Source organism: Myotis daubentonii, chromosome 9 (assembly GCF_963259705.1).
Source record: "Myotis daubentonii chromosome 9, mMyoDau2.1, whole genome shotgun sequence".
Classification (NCBI taxonomy): Eukaryota; Metazoa; Chordata; class Mammalia; order Chiroptera; family Vespertilionidae; genus Myotis; species Myotis daubentonii.
The window spans coordinates 57094849-57118622 of NC_081848.1; the positions used below are offsets into that span (position 1 = coordinate 57094849).

Below are 23774 nucleotides of genomic sequence, written 5' to 3' on the forward strand. Positions count from 1 at the left end.
TGGCACTTGTGCAGAGAATGATTCTGGGAGGAGCTGCTTCCGGGGAAGGTAGGGAAGACAGGTGGGATCTCGGGAGTGACAGTTCCTGCTCCTCTTAGGAGAGAACCCTGTGGTCGGTGACTTTGTTGTATATATGCAGGTAAAACTGGATTTTCATCTTTGTTAGCTAACACAGTGTTTATCTGTTTGTTTGGGAGAGGGCTCACCTCTCCTGCCTGTAAAGGCGGAGGGCAGAGATGGATATAAGCAGGCCAACTTCCAGGTCCCTGATACTTGTCACAGAGCTTGGTTCACTATAGGGCTTAATAAGTGCTCCCTTTTAATAAAGGTGGAAAAATACAGAAAATCCTATGGGAAAGTAATTTAAAACCACCATACTTCCAACCCTTTAAAACAATGTTATAAAATAAGAAGAAATTACTCATCTACTATCTTGCCCCTCAGAAGTAACTGCTGTTAACGGTTTGGTGTGACTCCCTCCTTCCTATTCCTTGTCTTTCCTGATGGATTTATTTATACATATGTAAAAACATAAATATATGATTTCATTGGTTGATGCTTGTATGGGCCTAACCAGATATCAAACCCACAACCTTGGAGTATCAGGACAACGCTCTAACCCAGTGGTTGGCAAACCGCGGCTCTTTGGCCCCTTGAGTGTGGTTCTTCCACAAAATACCATGTGCGGGCGCGCACATACAGTGCGATTGAAACTTCGTGGCCCATGCGCAGAAGTCACTTTTCCGCCTGGGGGAGTCTATTTTGAAGAAGTGGCGTTAGAAGAAGTGGGGGGTGGACATACAGAGAAGATGAACGAAAAGAGATAGACAAAACAAGTATACAAGACGAGTGTGGATGGGAGAGTTGGAAGGGGTTGACCTCAGCGAACATACCTCAATCAGATTGAGAACGTTTTTTAGCAAAGGCCAGTTTAGGAGTACCCTAATTAAGTTAAAAACAATGTACCTACCTATATAGCTTAAGTTTAAAAAATTTGGCTCTCAAAAGAAATTTCAATCGTTGCACTGTTGATATTTGGCTCTGTTGACTAATGAGTTTGCCGACCACTGCTCTAACCAACTGAACTACCTGGTCAGGGCTAAATGATTTCTTTTTTTAAGTTATCCGCTGTTGATAACTTGAAGGGGTGCCAATACACCCTTTTATGAGCACAGACCTCTAAGAGTTAACTGTTCCAAGCCCTCCTCTGAGAGCCCGAGCCCTGGGCACCATTGGCTTCCCTCCCACGGGCAGACATAGGCCAGCAGCCCCTCTCCTTGCCTCTCCCAGTGGGTGCTCGCAGGCTCCACGCTGGGGGCAGAGACAGAGCATAGGCATGAGGCTCTCAGGATGAGGGCAGCAACCAAAAGAGGAAGCGCAACAGAGGGCGGCAGGGAACATGACGCTTAGTGCCTAGAGGCCCACACGAAGCCATGGTCAGGCTGTTTAATGCCGTTGGCGGTGCTGACTTAGAGGCACCATTCGGGCAATTATGTGGCTGTGTTTGGGCTGCAGGGGCAGCTAGACTGGCTGAGGGTATCTCTCAATGAGAAAATTTTGCTCAGAAAGTAAAAGAAGGCCTGAGTTTTTTCAGATTGGCTGTCAATTGATTAAAATTACCCAGGTTATTGCCATTATAGTCCTCCATTCTAAAGGGTTGAGAGAGCAAAGCCTTTGTAGCATTTCTTAAAGAAGTGCTTTTCAATCTGCCTGCACCAAGAGAGCTCTACTAATGTACCAATGCCTGGGCCCCACTCCCAGGGAGTCTGATTTGATTGGTCCAGGGTGGGGCCTGGGCAGCCTTAGTTTATTAATTCCACGGGTGACTCCGATGGACAGCCAAGGCTGCAAGCAAAGCGTGAGGACCAACTGATTCAGAGTCACCAAGTGCTGGTTTAAAATGCAGACTCCCAGGTTCAGAATTCCAGGTCTCTTGGGGGCTGAGGGGGTTTTAAGGAACTGTTCTTTCAACAAGCACCCCCAGTAACAAGCACCCCAGTGATTCTTAAACTTCTTTTATAAGGACCACTGGCCCACCTTTGCCTCCCAGTGGACACCAGCAAGCAGGTAGCTCTGTCTCAGAGCCTGAGCATTAGGCAAACAGGCCCCCATAACTGGCCTGCGCCCATTCCTTGCCTTACTATTAAGACCACTATCATTCACAACCTGGGTGCTTACGGAGCCTTGCTGCCTATTTCCTCAATTGTGAAAACGGAACAATTGTGCCACCACACAGGAGTGCTCTGGGGGTCACAGCAATGATGTGTACAAAGGCACATCTCAACAGGAAGCCATCATCATCGTTTCTCCTGTTATTGTTATGTTATACCTTTAATAGTATATAGTGAACACTAGTGCCCAGTGTTCAGAGTTCAGGCTCTGGAGTCGGAGTGCTTGGGTTCAAATCCTGCTTTTCTGTTTACTTAGTTGTGGGGCTTAGGTAAAATACTAAAACTTCTCTGGGCCTCAGTTTTCTCTTCTGTAAAATGAAAATAACAGTATTCATACAAATCAAGGGATTGTTGTGAGAATTAAAGATGAGGTATATGATGTTCACTGTAGCTCCTGGCACACAGTAAGAATAGCTTCGTAAATTATGGTTCTTACCAGCATCATCATGATTACTGGGATTGTCAGGTCTAATGTGTGGAAAGAAGAATCGATGATACAAAACAAGGAATCTAATTTTTAAAAAGATCAGTTTGAAACTCAATTAGCTAGCCTTCTCGATTGATACAATTTCTTCTTCATCTGCAATAGTAAAAAAGTGGGTAGGGCATTAAAAATAACAAGCAAAAAAACAAAGAAAGAAAAAAGCTTGCAGGTAAGATTCAGCCAAGAATCTGGATGTAGTCAGCTCAGTCCCCTTCACCTTTACTCCCCGCAGGTACAGGCCTAGATGGTGCTCAGCACAAAATACTGGGGGAGCTTCACCACGTCACCAGGACTGATCTGGCTATAGCCACCTGCATGGACTAGAGAATCCAAGGTTACTTTCCTCTTCTACTTCACCTCTTTGCCTGTAGACAATCTTGGTATTCATCTTCTATATACATTTTCCTTGCTCCCATCCCTTTTGTCAGGAGACATTCTTATTTAAATTTGTGTACACTCCTATCCCACATCAAATGGGGAACTAATTCTCTCCAGGGGTTCTGCAAATCTCTGAGTTGGGCTGGGAGGAATTGGAGGAATTAAGGTGGTGGAGAGGAGGCAATTTTCTTTCTCATGGCCATCCCTGACTCTGAATTTCTGCTCCCATAAAACCCAGGATCTCACTCTATTCTCTGTTCTCTTTCTTCTCCAAAATGAGTCCAGATTCAAAACCCAGGTAATTTAAAAAATAATGCTCACCCTCACCGGTTTGGCTCAGTGGTTAGAGTGTCAGCCCATGGACTGAAGGATCTTGGGTTCAATTCTGGTCAAGGGCACATATCTCAGTTGTAGGCTTGATCCCCAGCCCCGGTTGCGGTGCATGCAGGAGGTAACCAATGGATGTGTCTCTCTCACATCGATGTTTCTCTGTCTCTCCCCCTCCCTCCTTTTCGCTCCAAAAAAATCAATGGGAAAAAAAATCATTGGGTGAGGATTAACAACAACAAATTCCCCCCATCAAAAGCAGAATGGAGTCTCTCAAAGCATGTGGTGGCATAGCAGGCTTTATTGCAATTCTGGGGAAAGGAAACGGTTTTACTTTGCTACCTTGCTCTGCTCCTGTCCCTCCTCAGGAGTTCCTTCACATCACTCTGGCTACTCCATTTTGGGGGCCCTTCACATTAAACCTCTCCCAGGAAACTGAATTTTTTCCCCTTATAATGGACAACGATATAGCTTGACCTCTATGCCCTGGGCTGGCCTTCTGATATCCAAATGCTCCTTAATGTTATCTCTAAGATAACCTAAGGTCTCAGAGGTTCTCTCTGAACCAGCCCAGAGCTGGCTGACTTTGAAATTTCGACTGGCCTACTTACCAAGTGCCTGAATGTGGGAGGAAGTGCTATGTGATTTATATTCCCACTGATGTGATTTATTTACACATCTTCCCTCACCTGCAGGAGGCAAAATAGTCACAGTCTAAGTTTTAAATTTTTCTCTATTACATTTATTCTTATTAGTATTTAGCCAATGGTTTATTGAGGCTAGGTTATCCTCAAAGAGTTACAACACTCAGGGTGGAAAGGAAAGATTTCTCTCTCCATTCCTTTTCAGTTTTTTATTAATCAGCATGTTAATTTAATCAATTAGCTGCTAATCCCATGAATAGCTGACACTCCTTTGTGCCTTGTTTATCACTGTATATTATGAGCTGCTTCTATTAGAGTATCAGTTATACTGTTTGCCATTCATCTCTCTATTTGCTTCCCTGACTACATGGTGAGTTCTCCATTTTTCAGTTGTGAAAAAGGGCAAGCCTCAGGCTTGGAAACAGCAGTTGCATGATTCTTGAAACCTGGAGAGAAGAGAACAAGAGCTTAGTATTTTCTCCCTATCATATTGCCCACTGCCTGGCACATAGATGGCACTCAATAATTTATTCATTGAGTTAATGATTGAGCCACCCCATAACTGATTAATCAATAGTTTATTATATAGCATTTAGTCAGGGTCATTGCCTCAATGCTCATAAACACACACACACACACACACACACACACACACACACACACACCCCTTCACATAGACTCCTTACACTCCAAAATCTTCAGGTGGCAGAACCACAGTCTTCCAGAAATCACCATTGTGCATATTGATCTGCATGCAGACCCAGAGACCCAGCTGGAAGAAGGCAGATTAGGAGTTGTTGGGGGCAAGGTGAGCAGACTTTCTAAATTGCCATCTCTGAGCTATGTGTTATAGTTGTCAACCATATCACAGAAAATTAAGGAAAAGTGAGCTTTGGAAAATAAGCTAATGTGATCTTACTCCCAAATAAACTGAATGTTTCACTTCTTTTATTATTCCAGAGACTTGCAACATGTCCCTTCATCTGTTATAGTCAGGAGTCTCCAAGAGGCTGTTGACTACCCCGCCCCCATCCCTGCATTTTTGTGATAGGCTGTGACTTGGATGTTTCAGGATCTTCACAGGACTGTCTTCTTGGGAGGTCAGGTGCAGCCAGGGGCCTTTAACCCTAATGAAGGATGGGTTGATGGGACTGGTCACTTGCAGGTCAGCTCTGAAGCCCCATTCACACTCAACTAATCACCAGACTGATGTCAGGATCAGAAAGGGATGCAGCTGGCCCATCCTGATCTGAGGTTGGCTCTTCGTACAACCAGGGAACTGTCCGAACTCAGGATGATTCAGTAGTCCAGAGAGCTTTGAAAGAAATACTAATAAGTTTCAAATTTCCCCAGCACTGACATGTGGGCCATTTTGAAAGCTTAGAGTCAGACAGAACAAAAGGAGAGAAGGGTTGTCAAAGTTGAGATTTAAAATGGTGGGCTGTCCGTAGTGCATATATTTTAAAACATAACCTTAAAAAAGTCTGGATTGTGTGTTGTTTTCAAAGTAGTTTGCCATTCTCTGAACTAATGACTTCTTTAGCTAACAATGCTCACCAAAGATATTGATTTAAAATGACTTTTCATGTGAACATAAAATCTGTGTGAAAGGAGTAACTTTATAGTTTATTTAATAATTTGAGATGATCTTATTTAAGGAGGAATCTTGCAATTATCTTTTTTGCTGCAGGGGAAATGTAGCTTCTCCCCTCCCCACCCCCCACCACACACGCACTTATCTGCTTATTTTGATAAAACATTTTGCTTTAAGAAACGGTGACTTATAGGAAAGCTATAAAGGGAAATAAAAATGTTCCAGGAAAGAGCAAATAAAATTATTGAAGGGATGAGGAGGCAGGGAAAGAAATTTGGAAATACACTTGAAAAAAATTCACATTTTCTGGCAAGAAAGATGAGAAATGATCAGACTTTAGTTATATAAATCCCACAGGGTTCAAGTGAATGCTCATATGTTTATCAAATTCTACAGTATTAATTCGTAACAGGTACTTTTAATACCAAAAAAAAGAAAGAAAGAAAAAAGAATGCAATGTTTTTCCTATTAGTACACATTTGCGGGTACACATTAACAAATGACCTTGGCAGCAAACAGGAGTTAAACGGGAGATAAAAGATGGCAAACACGTAGCATGTATGCCATTATTTCTATTTCTGTACCCACAACAGACATTATTAATTGATCAGACTGCTGTTTACAACTAAACTACATGGATGCACCCTCAGAATTCTTTTCAGCACAGTGTGGCAGAAAGTCACTTAGCTGTAGATGACTCTTGAGATGAAACCCTTTGCTACCTCTGGTTTAGCCTTGTTGTTACTCAAAAGCTCCAGCCCACCAGCATGGGCATCACAGGGAAACTTACCCCAAAGCAGAACCTCAGACCCCTTCCAGACCTACTGAATCAGAATCTGCATTTTAGCAAGATTTCCTGTAATTCTTATGTATATTAGGCTTAAGAAGCCCGGGAAGAGCACTGAATGCACGATGTATTCATTGAGGCTGGAGGAAGTCCTCAGGCATTAGAATGCATCAAAATCACTGGGTAAACACTTGTTAAACAGATTGCTGGGTCCACTTCCTGAGCTTTTTGGTTTAGTAGGTCTGGGGTGGGGTTTTTTTTAAACCATTATTTTTATTTTGTCAATTACACTGGACATTCTATATAATTTTATAGTAGTTTCAGGTGTACAGCATAGTGGGATGGGGGTTTTCCAACCAGTGTCCAGGGGCTGCTGCTGGTCTGGGGACCATACTTTGAGAACCACAGCATTAGGGCCATGGAAATACTTTGGAATATCTCCAGGATCTTTAAAGTCGAAAACTGTGGTATCTTTCCATAACTCTTGGTACACCGTCAAAACCAGAATTATGGGTAGGAATCTAAAAGGCTCTCCTCCTGGAGAATTGCTGCTAGCATTCATTCATTTGATCATTTCATTGACTATTCTGTCTACAGCATGATACTTGATGCCGAGAAAACCTAATAATAGTTTAAATGCAGTTCCTAACTTCCAGTCTCTCTTTAAGGAGAAAATAAACACATGAAATGATCGATAACAAGGTGGCATCAGATGGCAAAAGGCAGAGTGCTCAGTAAATGGCACAGACCATGTGTGATTTAATTTCAGAGGGAGGGAGGATACCTGACATTATATATGAGACTGTGTGCATTTCGGCCTATCAGTGGTTGGCAAACTCATTAGTCAACAGAGCCAAATATCAACAGTACAACGATTGAAATTTCTTTTGAGAGCCAAATTTTTTAAACTTAAACTACATAGGTAGGTACATTGTTATTAACTTAATTAGGGTACTCCTAAGGCTTAGGCAGAGCCACAGTCAAGGGGCCAAAGAGCCGCATGTGGCTCGCGAGCCGCAGTTTGCCGACCACGGGCCTAGCTAGACCAGAAGTTGCTATTTATAATATAGAATAGGTGGAACATAAGGTGGGAAAGGGAACAGACCAGGATAAGAAAGCACCTTCTCATTTCTTGGTGCTGTTTTAAGAGTTTTATTTTTCTTTTGTTTAAACTTGTTTCCTCTGGTCTGGAAAATGATAAGTCAATGCCATCAGTATTGTAAATCAGCCTACAGGGTGGGCATACAGAGAAAATGTATCTCGGAGACAGAGAAGAAAGATAAGCAGCTTATATGCAGAGGTGACTGGGGGAGGGGCGAGTAGCAATCATTAATAAGAATAAGAATACTCAACTTCTATTAGCCCTTGACATCGCCAGGTACTTGTGCTCAAGGACTGTCATGCGCTATCTCATTTAATCCAAACAGCAGCGCATTATATAAATGCAGTCAAATCTCCCCCTCACTCCAAGTGAAAACCGCAGCTTTCTAAGGATGCATGTAAGATTGAAGAATGTGTCCAATTTAAATCCAGGCAGCGCTCCTCAGCCATGAACCGCGAGGGTTCTGGCTGCCGGGATCACCCCTTTCAATCCTCACATCCTTGGAGTCAGCGAAGAACCCAAACTGCGACTGAGAGGAGGGAAGAAATCCTGGGGGAATGAAAGTCGAGGAACCTGTGGGGCCAGTGTGTTCAAGGCACGGACAGGGAGGGGCTCCTGCATGAAGTGCAGCAGGGATCAGCCTGAGCCAGCCAGGGCCATGGAGCCTCGCTGGCTTCCTCCGGACACTAATTACAGAGTCCCGGCAGCTTGCAAGGAGGAGCTGTTTCGGGGCGGGAAGCTTCCCTGGGTATTGTATTTGCCCATAAATACTTCAAATAGTTAAGTGAAATGTGCGGCCTTTGAAAACTGAAGAGGAAGCTATAGGGAGGCCCCCCGGGCCGCCTGGCAGAAAAGAAGAGAAATGGTTGGCTCGTCGTTAACGCGGGAGACGGGGAGCAGCCAGCTGGGGGGCCGCGGGGCCTCGGGCGCGACTCCGGAAGACTTAAACCGTTAAGGTGGCCAGAATAATTTGAAAAAGGAAACAAAACTTCCCCCGAGCCGTGCCCGCCGGAGGGGACGGAGGCGGACGTTTGCGTTCGAAAGGGCATTTTTCAAAAATAGGTTTCAGGGCGCGGGGTGTGGGCCCGCGGGAGGCGCGCCGCCAGCGCAGTGCCGCAGAGCGGCCGCGGCCCGCTTTGTACTTGCGGCCAAGCGCGCCCCAGAGTTTCGGCCGCGGCCCCGGAGTTGAGGCCACGCCCCCTTTGCAGTGAGAGCCGCGGCCGCTGATTGGCGCGCCTCGGACCAATGGGCGCGTCGGGGTGGCCCCGGCTGTCAGCCCGCGCCGCAGCCGCGGGGAAGCAGCCTGTCTTCCCCCGCGCGGAGCCCCGCAGCCAGCGTAGCGTTCCCGGGAACTGCGGCAGCCGCTCGCAAACGCAGCCCTGCCCAGCCGCGCGTCCCGGTGCCCGCGCCCCACGGCCATAGTCTTGCTGCACTATAGCTCACGGAGCATGTGCAGACCCGCAGGCGTTCAGGTGCTATCTGTCCGGGGGGCTTCGGGGCAGTGGTGACTGTCACGCCTAGAGAGACCTTTCGGGGGCTCTCGCCGCGCCTCTGCGTCGCGGGGGACACTGCGGTGCTCGCCATCAGGGAGGCAGCTTCCTCTCGGTGGTCTTGAGACTCCTTGAGCTCCGAGCACCCCCCCTCTCCTTCCTCCGCGATTCGCGCCTTCCCTCGCCGCTCACACCCGCAGCCTCCCGGAGCGGAGGCGTGCGTGCCCGCTGCTTCTCTTCCAAAGGGGCCTCCTCACTTCGGAGATGCAGTGACAAATTAATATGGGATTCCAAGCCTCGGGTTCCCAGGAGAAGAATCGCAAGAGGCAACAGTCCCTGACCTCCCAGAGCTCTTGAATAGGCCACCCCGAAGGGGCGTTAGGACCCGACTGCAGCATCCATCCAGCATCCATCCAGCCGGACCAGTTGAGCGCCTCGACCCATCCTCTGCAGCATTCCCGCACCACGAAGGTGCGCTCGCCGGGTTGCTCCGAGCTCCCCGACCTCGGCTTTTTTTTTTTTTTTTTTTTTCCTTCTTCACTGGTGGTGGGCGCCTCGCGGGCCGAGCCCGGCGCCTGCTCTGCTGCCCGCGCTGCCTTTAGCGGTTGCCTCCGCTGCCGCTGCCAGGGACGTGCTGGGAAAACCGAAGCCCCGGGAGAAGATGCCGGCCATTCTGGTCGCCTCCAAAATGAAGTCGGGACTGCCCAAACCCGTGCACAGCGCCGCGCCCATTCTGCACGTGCCCCCGGCCCGGGCCGGCCCCCAGCCCTGCTACCTCAAGTTGGGAAGCAAGGTGGAGGTGAGCAAGACCGTCTTTCCCAGCCAGATCCCGCTGAAAGCGCACGGGCTGCAGGAGCTGGCGGGGGAGGGGCTGCCGCTGCGGAAGAGCGGCTCGGTGGAGAACGGGTTTGATACCCAGGTGAGAGGCTGTGTGCCGGGCCAATGTTCGGGGGTGGGGGTGGGGGGATACTTTTTTGGGGGGTTGGCATGGCTGGATGGGGGAAAGGGCTACTCTGTGGGCGGAGAAGGGAACCATTCCATTAAGGCCGGCAGGTTGGGGGATGCGGGAGAAGAGTGGGCTGGCTGGTGGGTGTGGCCCGGGTTTGCCTTAAGGATCTATACCAGACCAGGCGGGCCCTCCTGAGGTCTCCTTTGCCGGGGGTGGGGTGGGGGCGGGGAGGCCCGGCCAGGTGTTCTTTAAAAAACCTATGCAGCCCTGGAAATGTCAGGTCCTGCATGTTGAGGGCTTGGCCCTCAAAAGCAGCATCGTCTCTCTGTCAGTTTTGTAGAGATTTCTATCACTGACAAGGAATGACCAGAGGCCTCGTTGGGCTCCATGGCCCCCTAGTTGCAAAGTCTGAGTGTGGCAGTGAACCTGTTCCCTGGTCTTGAAGATAACCGCCCTGCTGCATCTTTTGGACTGACAGGAGTCTGGGTTTGGTGCTGGGACTGCAGTAGGAGTGGCCAGTGCCGGGGCTGGGCGGCCAGCTGGAGACTCGTAGCATCTTGGCTGGCTGTGGTGGTGGAGGTGGGGGTGGCTGCTCAGAATGGCGGCCCAAAGCTAAGCCCCTCCTTCCTGGGTACTTGATCCTGGTGCTGGTAGCCCGGGTAACTGGGGGTAGGGGTGAGGGGTGGCTTGAGGAGAAGTGATGACTTCTACCTTTCCAGACTGAGCTCACATCACCCAATTCGGCTCGGTGACAGGCCCTGGCCATTCAATCTCTTTTAAGGAAATCAGCAGGGGCCAATCCGGTTCTCTTGGCCTCCAGCCCTCCCTGCTGTTTTTTCTTCCCTCTTCTGGTAGGAGGGAGCAGGGGCACGCTGTATTTTCTTGGCAGTCAGTCATCAGGGACTTTTGGGGACAGGCCTACTTGACGGATATGACTGTCCTGGTCAGGAGAGACAGGAAGCCAGAGGGGGAGGCAGTGTGGGGCTGGTGTCAGGGAAGTGGCAACAGACCAGCTGACCTTATTGGCACTCAAGTCTCTGCTGACACTGTCTCCACCTTCTCCTGAGCTTTCTCTGATCAGAGGCTAGAACTCAACACATTCCTAGCCTTTCTGATGGAGGAACTGGAGCTGGAAGCTAATTGTAAGCAGACTTTTGGAGCTCTGGGCTGGAGAAGGCCCTCAAAGCAGATTAAGCTCCCACACCAGGCTGATAAGCATGACCCTTGCTGCTGCACTTGCTAAACGTTTTTGGAAGCTGACAGGTTTGAGTGATGGCGTGTGGGAGGAAGGCAAGATTTCCCCCAGTGCTCCTGCGGCCTGTCTCTGCTCAGGTTTTGTGTTCTGTTCTGTTTTTCTGTTGTTGGCCACGAGATTTGTCCAGTGAGCTCTGAAATGGGAATGGACTCATGGGCACATTCTGTCAGAGTCCCCCCCCCCCCACCCCCCTTCATCCTTGGAGGTGGGGCTTGTGATGTGTAGTGGGCTGTACGTGGGAGGCCAGAGCAGTAACTCTGGGATGTGACACATCCAGCCTAATAATGGGACCTGAGGAATGAGAGGGAAAGTAGATGCTGGGGTTGATTGTTCACACCCAGGCAGCTGTTCTGCTTCACCCATTTGACCCTTTGTTGAACACTGTTGGAGGACTTGCACTGGGAAGGCTCTGGAAAGGTGATTCATCACCCTCTTTCCTGAAAAAAGGTTCTGCAGCTGGCACGGTCTCATCCCTCAAGGTTTTGCTTCTCTCCCTCATCTTTGGTGCACAGTTTCCAGAATGCCCCATTCGCCTTTGCCTTCCCTCGGTGGGATCTTGTTCACTGACCATGAGGAAGGTTTAGATGGACTGCTGAGGACACTGGCCACTTCCCAGTAGGCTATCCTGCTTTTACCAGCCTGCCCTTTCCTTGCATGACTGGGATTCCTGGGGGCTCTTCTCTGTGGCAAGTGGAAGATCCTGGTTCTCACTGCACCACGCTGGCAACAATGACCTTGGCAGAAGGGATTTTCCCTTCTTTGGACCCAGCTACTGCCCAGTCTGCCTGATACGGTGCCTGTTCACCATGTGGGAAAGCCTCTCCATTATGGCTAAAGGGCTGTTTCTGGCTTGACATCTGGTAGTCCCCAGTGTAATAGTTATCACTGGAAGATACTCATAAAATGATAAGTTAAATGATATCTTGGGGCCTCTGAGTCCCATTTTATTTAGGGGATTTGGGGCAGAGACTGGTTTGTGCAGTGGTCAATAGCACAGGTTTTAAAGACAGGTAACTATCCATGGTTTCCTATCTCTACCATGTAATAATAGCTGGTGACCTAGTCTATTAACCTCTCTGGGCCTCCCTCAGTGTTCCCATCTGTAACAATGGGCATAAACAACCACACAAATGGTGAGAATTAAGAAAAATAACATATGTGAAGTGTTTAGCCCAGTGTCTGGCAAATAAGGAACACAATAAAATTAGTTATTTAAGAGATAGGGCATGTGGGCATAGCTTATTCTCTTAAGCCTGTGAGAAGGTATCACTTGGTTCACAAGGATTTTTCAGAGCATCAATCACCTGCCTAGTACAACAAACACAATAGGAAGATGAAGGAAGGGCAGAACCACTTATTGAGGGCCTGATGTGCCAGGCTCTTTAATATGATCTCATTTCATCCTTACAGTAACATTTAAAGCAGATATGGCCTTTTCTATAACAATAATTTCCTATAACAATAATCTATAATAATAAAAGGCTGATGGCTGCCAGTGCAGCGGTGGTGGTGGGAGCCTCTCCCGTCTCCTCAGCAGCGCTAAGGATGTCCGACGGCAGCTTGGGCCTGCTCTCCGCTGGCAAGTGGACATCCTTCGAGAGCTCCCGGGCTGCCAGAGGGATGTCTGACTGCCAGCTTAGGCCCAATGCCCCAGGTAGCAGGCCTAAGCCAGCAGGTAGTCATCCCTCGAGGGGTCCCAGACTGTGAGAGGGCACAGGCCAGGCTGAGGGAACCCCCCCCACCCCCCGAGTGCACAAATTGTTGTGCACCAGGCCTCTAGGAATATAATAATGGCAAATCATTACATAGCATTGCCTATGTGTCAGGAATTGTTCTAAAGGTATTACATAAAATATCTCATTTGATTCTTACAAAAATCCAATGAGATAAGTGTTATTACTTTTATTTTACTCATGAGAAAACTGAGGCAAAGTCTGGGTTAATGACCTTGTGAGTAGCAGAAGTTGAATTAGGAGACTTTGACTGTCTGTGAACTCCATGCCCTTAACCATGATGCTACATAGAGATAACCACAGAGACTTCCTGATTTCTTTCAGGACCTGATTTGTAAGACCACTGCTCTAACCATTGGGCACAAGAGTAAGTGAGACTCAGCGAGGTGGAGTCACTTGCGTAGGGTCATCCTGCCCCAGGTGTACAGCAGGGATTCCAGCTCAGGTTGTTCTGGCTTCAAGGCCAGTGGTTTTTCCACTCTCTATAGCTGCCTCCTTCAGCCGTTCGGCAGATGAACAGGGTAAATAAACATGGCTGGGCCTTGGGGATTTTATAGTCCAGGGGTCCTCAAACTACGCCCGTGGGCCACATGCGGCCCGCTGAAAACATTTGTTTTTTTACTTCAAAATAAAATATGTGCAGTGTGCATAGGAATTTTTCATAGTTTTTTTTTTTTAAAACTATAGTTCGGCCCTCCAACGGTCTGAGGGACAGTGAACTGGCCCTCTGTTTAAAAAGTTTGAGGACCCCTGTTATAGTCTTAATTGGGAGACATAACTAATGTACCAAGGGCAACAGGAAAAATCACAGACAGGGCTGAGAGGTATGTTTGGGCTTCAAAGGAAGAGAAGGACCCTGATGGCTAGAGAAGTCCAGAGGGCCTCTTGGAGGAGGCAGAAGGTGGCTGGGCTTCAGTGATAGGCAGGAATGGGATGGCTGGGTGGGGAAGGGGTGAGGTGAGGAGGGCATGACAGGGAAGGATGAGGAGCAGGGCCACCCAGTGGTGCAGAGCAGGAGTTGATGTCACCACAGGGAAGCTGCACCTTCACGCAGTAGGTAATTGCTCCGTATCTAGTATCTTCTTTTTTTTTTTTTTTAAATATTTTTATTGATTTCAGAGATGAAGGGAGAGGGAAAGAGAGATAGAAACATCAATGATGAGAGAGAATCATTAATTGTCTGCCTCCTGCATAACCCACACGGGGGATCGAGCCCATAATCGGGCATGTACCCTGACCTGGAATCGAACCCCAACCGCTTGGTTCATAGGTCCACGCTCAACCACTGAACCACACTGACCGGGCCTAGTATCTTCTTTTTAAAAGGTGATGAGAAAAGAATAAAGTCTTCTCACAGCTGAAGAATTAGATTTGCATGCTGGCTTCCTGGTGGATATTAATTCTGAGCGTGCAAGATGGTTATGAGAAACTGGGGTGATGGTGTCCATAAAATACCCAGTTCATAACAGACCCTTGGGAAATGATAGTGATTATTATTATTAGCTTGGGGTTCAGAATATTCAACATGGTAGTTATAGGGGAAAGGAGGCCATTCTCACGGCTTCTTCTATTATTCAGCAACTCACCTCAGCCAGTGACAGCCCATTTCCCCCAGCAAACCAGAAAATAGCTCCAAGGTGCAGCCCCACTGTCAACTCCCCAAGCCCCTCACCTTGAATCTCTCCCACAACCTGCAGCTGGGTCTTGACCCTCAGTGCAGGGAGGTAACTGTGCTCTGAAGCAGCAATCCTCCCAAGTTCCCTTCCTGGTGCTGGGATACCTGGGCCTTCCCCCAAGAATGAACATTTTATAGCATTTGCTCTTTAACATGGTGTCTAAATTATGATCATTTACAAAGAATTGTTTTAGAGATTGGCTCTGTGTGGGTTCAGAAACCCTGTCCTACCAACCTTCAGATAAGGAATGCTCATGAGGTATTTGAGGAGAGGTTAGCCTATTTTTAAGAAGCAGTTGCAGGGGGAAAATATATTATATGTATAATACTTTGATATTTCCTGTTTTTAGGAGCCTGGTGCTCAACTTGCATCTCATTTCTTTAAAAAAGTAATTAGAAGTGATTGAAATCCTCTGTGGGTGTCTTAGATGTTTAAAAAGAAAGTACAGGCAAGGCCCCTGGGAAGAGCACTCAGCTCCAAGCTTACAACCTGTTGCAACTTTACCCCATTGTGTTTTGATTAGAATCCGTGCTCCATCATCAAAGTTGATTATGGATTTGATTAGTGCATTTTTTTGCTATTGTGTTATTCCCTTTCTTCTCTTTCTCAGTTCTTGGAGGGGAATGTGTAGCATGGTTATCTGCCAACATGCAAGAATGTTTATAGTTCACATATTATTGCTTATTCCCTGGGTTAATTTTCTGAAGACACTTTAAGGGTGGAACTGGTGGCTTATTTAGTGTACCATTTTATATATATTTAGTGTACCATTTTATATCTACTTCTGGATATGTGTGTATACACACATACACACACACACACACACACGCACACATATACAAATATATACACATGGAACAGCTTAAAGTAATAAGCACATGTAAGCACACACACATCAAAGACCAGGCTGGAGGAATTATAGCCCGATTTCCAACTCTCAGAAGAGTTAGATTTGCTTCCCGCTTCTCACACTCTTTTTCTCAGTGACCAAGATGGAAGCACCAAATATTGGTGTCCCATTTCATTTACTTATAAGACATAAGAGACATAGCCTTGAGAGAAGTGTTTTAATTAGGCCTTGGTGATGCTCCCGAAGCCAGTCTTGAAAAAGTCAAAGCACCCAGTGAGATTTTGGCTTAAGGTCAGAGATTTCTTATTTCTTAGAATCAGCCTCAGCAGCAGGGAAGGGAGCCTTTGTGGAGCATCTGCTGTGTGCTTGGTAATCTGTGGCGTTTATATAATTCAATTTGAGACACAGAAACTAGGTAAGATGGAAAGCAGCAGTCTATGGATTTTAGATGAGGAAGCCAAGCTTCGGGCAAGATATTTAACACCTAAATGTCAGTGTCTTCACCTATAAAGCGGAAATATTGATGCTCACCGATCGGCTATGAGGGTTCTGTGAGATAATACAAGTAGGCTGCTGAGCACCATGCCTGCCATGTACTAAGCATGGAATAGGTATTGCCTATTTCTGTTACCCAAGGTCACTGCCAAGTTTGGAAACTATTCCTCATTCCAAGTTCATGTTCTTTCCACCCTACTTCTCTGCCTCCCAAGTGCACGGTTGATTACATAAAAGGACAGATGGCTTGCACTGTGAAAGCAGAGAGCATAGCAGGGCTTTGGTTAGATGAGTGGGGAGTGAGAGTAAATTAAGGGCAATCTCCTCCAATGGAGTCATATCCAGAGTTGTGAACTGCAACCTCTATATTTTGGTCCCAGAAATGCCATCTCTACAGCACTAACCACATTGAGGGATCTGCTGCAAACCAAATGTATGGGAAGGCTCCTTGTGTACACCCAGTCTGAGCTGGCACAGTGGAGGTGATCACACCAATGACCCTGCCCAAGACCAAGAGTGGAACAGTCCCACTGACTGGACTATTGAATGGTTCCTTATTTTTCTGAGGGCAGAAGGGAAGCCCTCTTTTTTCATGCCTGGCCTGATTGTGGTGGGAGCTAGACCTTGTGGTCAGTTTGGTTATTAAGGTGCCCGAAGGCACGGCCAGCTGCCCAGTGGTTTTACCAATAGCCATAGGGTCAATTTCAATGGCAACTCTGTCTTTTCTTTTTCAATAGTGACTCGGGCACATTGTTTAAGGAGATGGACAATGTGTTTCTAGAATGTCTTGGGCAGAATGGGCCATGTGATTTTGAGAACAAAACTGGGTCAGGCTTTGTGCTTCAATCCACATAAGACAATTGTGGTGACACATACGTTTCTGCAGGAACCCTATGTCTCCCACTCAGAACCTAAAGACTGACTCATGGTTTAGTGCTTCCTTTCCCAAGGAAAACAGACCCTCTCTTGTTTTTGCAAACAATGGCCCCACAGCCTCCGAATATACTGTCTCCCCTTCCAAGTGAAACCTTAATACCTTTAGGGAATTTTAGGTTGTTCCAACTCCGAACAATTTTAGGTTGTTCGTCTTGGTGAGACAGAAGATAGAAATGGGGGTTTGGTCAAAATAATTATGAGCCTACCTACCAGAGATCTTTGGGGGCCTTTGAACAAAATCAGTTACTCATGGCAATATGACACAATAAAAATAATGATTATAATGGTCACTGACACTGAACATAACCTCAGTCTCAGCATAAGCATAAGGCATAATAACAGAAATGTACAATTTCATTTAATCCTCACAACATCCCATGAGGTAGATGCTACTTCCTGAAAAGAAATAGAAGTGACAGCTCTGGAAGTCAGTGACTTTGATTCTAGTGTCTCTCTCTCTCTCTCTCTCTCTCTCTCTCTTGTTTTGTTAATCCTCACTTGAGATTATTTTTCCATTGATTTTTAGAGAGTGGAAAGGAGAGGGAGAGACATCAATTGGTTGCCTCCTGCACGCACCCAGACCTGGGCCAGGGAACTGAAGTACATGCCATGCAACTAAAGTATGTGCCCTTGACTGCAATCGAATCTAGGACCCTTCAGTCTCTGGGCCGACGCTCTATCCACTGAGCGAAACTGGCTAGGGCTCTAGTTGTCTCTTTTGACACTTTGCTGTGTAACCTTAAAGAAGTCACACTGTCTTTTGAGCTTCAGTTACCTCATCTATAAAAGAGACAGGATAATACCTACTCTGCCTCTTTTGAAGAGTTATTGTGAAGCTTAATAGAGGCAGTTATTATGAACGAGGCACTGGTTTAAGCATCTCACACCCTAAGGAAACCAAGGCTGAGAGAGTTTTGGCTACTTTTCCATCTAGCAGAGCTAGCAAAGTGGCCAACCCAGGCATTGAATTCATATCTGTTTGACCCCAAAGTCAAGGTTCTTAAATAGCAAGTGTGATAGCACTTTGATGAAAATATTTGAAAAGATACTATTAATACTGAATCAAAGTAAATTGCTGTAAAATTTCCATTGGCCGGATCCAAATGCCACTTGGCTCCTCCTCTGTGCCCCAGAATTTGGGAATATTGAAAATATTCTTTCAGTATTAAAAAAAATGCTAGCTGCTTAATAATATCAGTTAACCCAATCTGGGATGTGTGAAACTCCAAGTTCTCTGCGGCCTCAAGTTTCACTAAGTGTTCCGATCCCTCCTGGTCCAAGTGGATTCTTAGTTAATATTTGCAGGAGAAAAGAAGAATGGGCGTGGGAAAATAAAAGGAAGAATTGAGAAACAGGAATATGTGGATAGTGAGCACCAGCTGTGTTCATAAAGCTGTGGCTCAGCCCTATGGAACCTGCAGAACTCCCACTGGGGGGTGAACTGAGAAGTGAGGGTGCGTGGCCAAGCATAGGAGACACAGAATGGGCAACCTGAACACTGGCTGAGGTCAGCATCAAAACTCCCCAATGGTGGGTCTTAGGGAAACTCGCCTGCTCTGGCTGGGTGGAGGCAATGGGCAGGTTCCTTTACACAAGGATGTTTACAACGTCCAAACTGGCTGCTCAGTGGAAGAAGATCTGTCAGGGTGTGATAATGGCGGTACTGCACACTGGGAAGGGGAGAGAACACCATGGACTTTGGTGCCCCCAGAACTTTGGAAGGGGCACCTGAGAAGGGTTCTGAAAGATTTTAGTTCGTTACAGAAAGTGTGTGTGTGTGGGGGGGTCATTAGAGAGTCCTCAGATGGGGCAAGCCTTCTAGGAATAATGAACACAGCAACCACTTCTGTGCCATTTCCATACTTAATCTCATGTAATCCTTACACGAACTTTCTGAGCCGATATTGACCCTGTTTTACCAGTAAGGAGAAAATGAAGAATCAGTGAGGGCTAGCCTGAAAGAGGTCATGGAACTTGTTCAGGTCACACAGCTTGTATGGACAGTGGCAGGATTTGAACCTGGGTGTTCCTGATTCTAAAATCTACGCTCCTAACCGCCGCCTTCTTCTGCCAGTTATTGGAAGAGGCCCAAGTCCTATACAGAGATGTTGCTGAAGACTATGAAGCCTCCCAATGCTCTTCTCCTGGGAGCCTGCTCCGCGTTTCCTGGGCTTGCCCTCTCCCTGTTCCTTCTGGTCGGGGCCTCCTGTGCCTGCCCCAGCCTGTGTCCAGAGGCTCCGCGTTGATAGAATGAGGAGCCCCAGCCTGCTGCACTCTGGCACGATCTCCTTCTCTCACTGCTGTGGCTGCTGTCCCCCAGGTCACCCTGTGCTGCTGGGCCTGGCGGGATCCATGTGCGGAACAGCTGGCAGGACCTCTTTCCTGTCTTGCCACAGGCTGCTGGGCTACAGCTCCGCAGACAGGCCCCGTTTCACGCTGGTTTGCTTTGATTCTTTTCAGACCTGCGAGTGACGCATGTTTATGTCAAACTGTGTGGGCTGCAAGTGTCCCAGAGCTGTCAGACCTTCCGGTGTGCTAACTTTGCTTGTTAATTGTCTCCTGACGGAGGAAGGCAAGCCCTGGAGAGAGAAGTGTCATTTAGGTGACAAAACTAGATTTAGAATAACCAGGCTTACTTGGGACGTCTATATGATCTATGCCTCAAAGACTTGGGGCATCTGAGCCAGTGTAGACCTCGGAGGCCATCTATTCCCACAGGTTCTTTGTACGGATGGGGAAAACAGGGCCCAGGGAGGGGCACAACTTGCCCACTGTCACTCAGCTCGGAAGGCAGAGCAAAAACTGGAACCCAGGCCTCCAGACTCCTGGCCCAGTGTTCTTTCCAGCTCACTCATGGGGATCAGATGTTCTGCTCTGGCGGCCCTGATGGTTTGAAGAATTGGAAGCAGCCTTGAGCTATGTTCTTTTTCTCTTCCTTCTACCAAGTAGTTAAGTATTCTTGATTCCTTCTTATTGGACAGCTTTTACATTTGGCTCAAAAGTCAGAAAACCAGAACCTCTTTGTGGCTGGTATAATTGTGACAACAGATCACCATGGAATACCTCCCATGGGCCAGACACTTTGCACATGTGTCTCATTTAAGCCTCACAACAAGGTGATGAGACTGGTGGCATTCCATCCATTTTAGACATGAGGCCCCAAGAAGGTCATGGTCAGTACTGGAACTCTTTGATTTCATGTTCATGCTTTTTCTGCCCAGCCTCTTAGACACCCTGCACTCAGGAAGTCAGAGAGACCCAGATTAAACTCCTACCTCCTCATTCATTTGCTAACTTCCCCAGTGCTAGTATAGGGCCTGGAACACGGTAGGCACTCAATAAAGAGTTGTTGGGCTGCAGCTTGGATAAGTCAGCCCTGCCAAGCCTCAGTTTCCCCAGGGAGAGTATAGCATTTCATTGGGTCATGTGGATTAAAGCACTCAGTGTGTATAAGTGTGCCTGGCGTGGGATAGATACAATCACCATTGCTTACTGAGCACTTATTATGCGCTGAGTACTCTTTTAAGCACTTTATATGGATTTTCCCATCTCGTGATCACAAAAGCAGTCACCTTTGAGGTAGGCATGTTTGTTACGGTCTCCATTTTACAGGTAAAGCAAGGCATGATGAGCATAACAGCTTGTCTAAGGTCACCCACCTGTAAGTGTAGGAGCCAGGCCTGACACTCGGGCAGAGCTTGCAGAGCCTGCCTACTTGCCCACTGTGTGGTCTGCCCTCTGTGCTGCTTCTAATTGAACCCTGATCTAGTTGAGGGTGGAGAGGAGAGAGAGAGAGAGAGAGAGACAACTGAGGGCACAGAGGAAATCTTGTTTAAGGTTCTTCTGCCTGAGAGGTACTAAAACCCAGCTGAGACTTGCCTCCCACAGCAGCCTGGGCTCTGTCCTGTGTGAGGTGCTGCCTCTCTACTGAGAGAGGGCCCTCATGCTGGAGATGGTCACCAGGAATCAGGGACTCCCAACTGCCTGGTGGACTGTGTGCTTTCCCCTTTGGTTCCTGCTTCTCACTCATTTGAAATCATTTCTTCTCTGCGCCCCAGAGCAAAGACCAATATAAATTTGACCTAGTCCCTAAAAATGTTTACCTGGCTAAAAATATGCCAGCTTCATTATATTTTTAGCCACATTTAGATTCAAAGTATATGAATTGCCCACACTTGTGTACTCCGCATGAACTGTTGGTACATTTTGTAACAGGAAGCTGCTGGTTTTCCATTCCAAAGAACTGGAATTTGGTCAGAAATGTGTCTTTTGCAAAAGCCAACTCTCGCCACATTCCACGGCTGTTTTGAAGACCGGCTCGTCACCTGGATTCGGAGGAAGCCAGCCATGGGCGAGGCCAAGCTGGCCAGGCTGCCTGTTGTGTGCTCCAGGTCTGGTGCCTTCCAAGCGACCTCTGCCTGGCTCGCCCAGGCCCCCGCCATCTGCAGTGTGTTGCCTTTGGATTAGTGTATGGGCAGACAGGGCGCTTATTTTAGAACTGGAAGGAGTGGAGATGTATCAATAAAAGCAGGGAAGGAAAAATCCATTCAGTGGTTTTAAAATATCTCTCCCTTAATAGGACAGATTATTTTTGTTTCTTAAAAATAACTGGTACTTTGCTCCTCGAAACAGAGTTGGGAAGAGAGATGCATTAGACTGGGAAAAGGAGAGGGCTGTAAAGGTGGCCTTTGGTTTCATCACCCTGGCCCAGTCGCACAAACCAGGTCATTTCTCCCAGCCTCCAAAGCTTCTCAGGCTCTTGACTGGCAGACTCGGGGCCCAGCACATAGTCAGTGTTTACTAAATAGGAAGTGAGTAAATGACAGGGACTTGTGCAAGATTCCAGGCAGAGCTGGGACTAGCATCCAGGTCTGAGTTCAAGTCAGGGCTCCTACTTACACTATTTCTCCAGACCCTATTAAGGAATCTACCATATGTCTCTAAAGATGCTAATGGGTCAAAATGTCGTACCCTTAGTTTTGTTTCTTTCATGGAAGCTTCTAGTGCAAAGGATGGGTGAGTGTCTTAGTGCAAAGCGAATGAGTCAGGTTGGCTGGGAAAAGGTAACGTATCTTTTTTCTTTTGATTCCCTCAGGGTGGGGACTTACCCTATGAGCAGACTCTTATTTTGTCTGAGTTTAGGGCTGGCTCTGAGATGCCCACAGTAGGATGTGGAGTGGAGAATTGGATTTGCCGACATGCACTGGTCCCATTTTTCTTTCTTTCTTTCTTTCTTTCTTTCTTTCTTTCTTTCTTTCTTTCTTTCTTTCTTTCTTTCTTTCTTTCTTTCTTTCTTTCTTTCTTTCTTTCTTCCTTCCTTCCTTCCTTCCTTCCTTCCTTCCTTCCTTCCTTCCTTTCTCTCTCTCTCTCTCTCTCTCTCTCTCTCTCTCTCTCTCTCTCTCTCTCTCTCTCCCCCTCTCTCTCTCCCTTCCTTCCTTCCTTCCTTCCTTCCTTCCTTCCTTCCTTCCTTCCTTCCTTCCTTCCTTCTCTTTTTCCCTTTCCTTCTTCTTTGTTCTTTCTCCTGGTCACTTTTTGTGCTTTAAACCCTTGTTAATAAGAGTATGATCTGTGGCCCAGCATTAATGGCATCACATGGAAGTTTGTTAGGAATGCAGAACCATAGGCCTAGCCCCAACCTTCTGAATCAGAATTTGCATATTTTTTTTATCTTCACCTGAGGATATGCTTTTATTGATTTGAGAGAGAGAAAGAGAGAGAGAGAGAAAGAGGTAAGAAAGAAATATTGATCCATTGCTTCCAGTACGCTCCCTGACTGGGGATGGAACCCACAACCTGGTATGTGCCCTGACCAGAAATTGAACCTGTGACCCTTTGAGCCACCCCGGCTACAGGTAAGGTTAAAATTTGCATTTTAACAAGACCCCACAGACAATTCATAGGCAAATTAAAATTTAAGAAATGAAGGAGCTTCTATGCCCTCACCCCTTCAAAGGAAGTATTTAAGAGAAACCCCCTTCCTGCAAAGTACTCAGTGGCTACCTCTGTCTGGAGGCATAGACCTTATTGCATGGGAGGGATGGAAGAGCACCTCTAGGAGAGGGTGTCATAAAAGAAACATCTAGACTACATGGCCACTCCATTTCTTACACTGTTCTGTCTCATTCACCTGCACACTTGGCTTTGTAGCTAATGTTTGGTCAGCCTGGTGGGAGGCCGCACTCTGGTAACTGCAAAAGGAAGAGAAATTTAGTCTTTAACCTGGGAGCTTCGGATTATCGGACCTTAGCTCTCTGCTCTGCTGGGTGTGCTCTTGGCTGGTAGAGATGGCATCTTTCGGGAACTAGGGGCAGTTTCACCCTAGCCTTTCTCACAGACGGCTGTGAAATCCTTTCTAGCCCCTATAGCAGAGGCAGGACCGTGCTTCCCACAGTCTGAACAGAGCCCAACTCCCATGATCCTTTGCTTTATGGAAGTCTCCTTCCATTTCTCCTTGAATTGCAATTGGAAATTGCATCGCCTGATACCAGCTCGTCATTGTGAAGGAGGCAGGATGCATCCTGGAGCACCAAGAGGAGGGACTCATTAAGTGGCGGTGCTGGGCTCTCCATCCTGCCTAGGTAAGCTCCCTCAGGAGGCAGGTGCTGTGCAAGTCTAATCAGTCTGTCTGCGGAGGCATTCCTTTCAATCATGCTGCAGTCGTGTGTTGATTTGGGGAAAGCCCATTGATAAAACTGCAGCAGGCTAAGCCCCTGAATCAGGCTTTTGGTGAAATTATTGTCTCAGGCTGATGTCAGCGCCTTTTCACCTTATTCTGTGTAAACCAGGGCTATTTAAAAGCTGCTCCCATGATCACTGGTGCCATGGAAACCTCCTGTCCTGTGCACACCCGTGTCTCAGTCAGGTATGGGCCATCACAGGTGGAGGGAGGGGCCTTGGTGGCCT

The 23774-nt window shown here is 47.2% G+C and overlaps 1 protein-coding gene and 1 long non-coding RNA gene across 8 annotated transcripts in view; both read left to right on the plus strand.

Moving 5' to 3' along the window:
* Positions 1-8159: 8159 nt before the first annotated feature.
* Positions 8160-23774, plus strand: part of NAV2 (neuron navigator 2) — a 366516-nt gene continuing 350901 nt past the window's right edge. For 6 of the 7 annotated variants that reach the window (XM_059709130.1, XM_059709131.1, XM_059709132.1 and 3 more), the window contains exon 1: positions 8164-9896. In XM_059709130.1, coding sequence (XP_059565113.1) covers positions 9639-9896 — 258 coding nt within the window. In that variant the 5' untranslated portion in view covers positions 8164-9638. Of the gene's footprint in view, positions 9897-23774 lie in introns of all 7 variants that reach the window. The other variant, XM_059709138.1, reaches the window with a different exon arrangement.
* Positions 12747-14002, plus strand: LOC132241059 (uncharacterized). The gene is made up of 2 exons (XR_009454451.1): positions 12747-13470; positions 13674-14002. It is a non-coding gene; the product is annotated as an uncharacterized LOC132241059 (long non-coding RNA).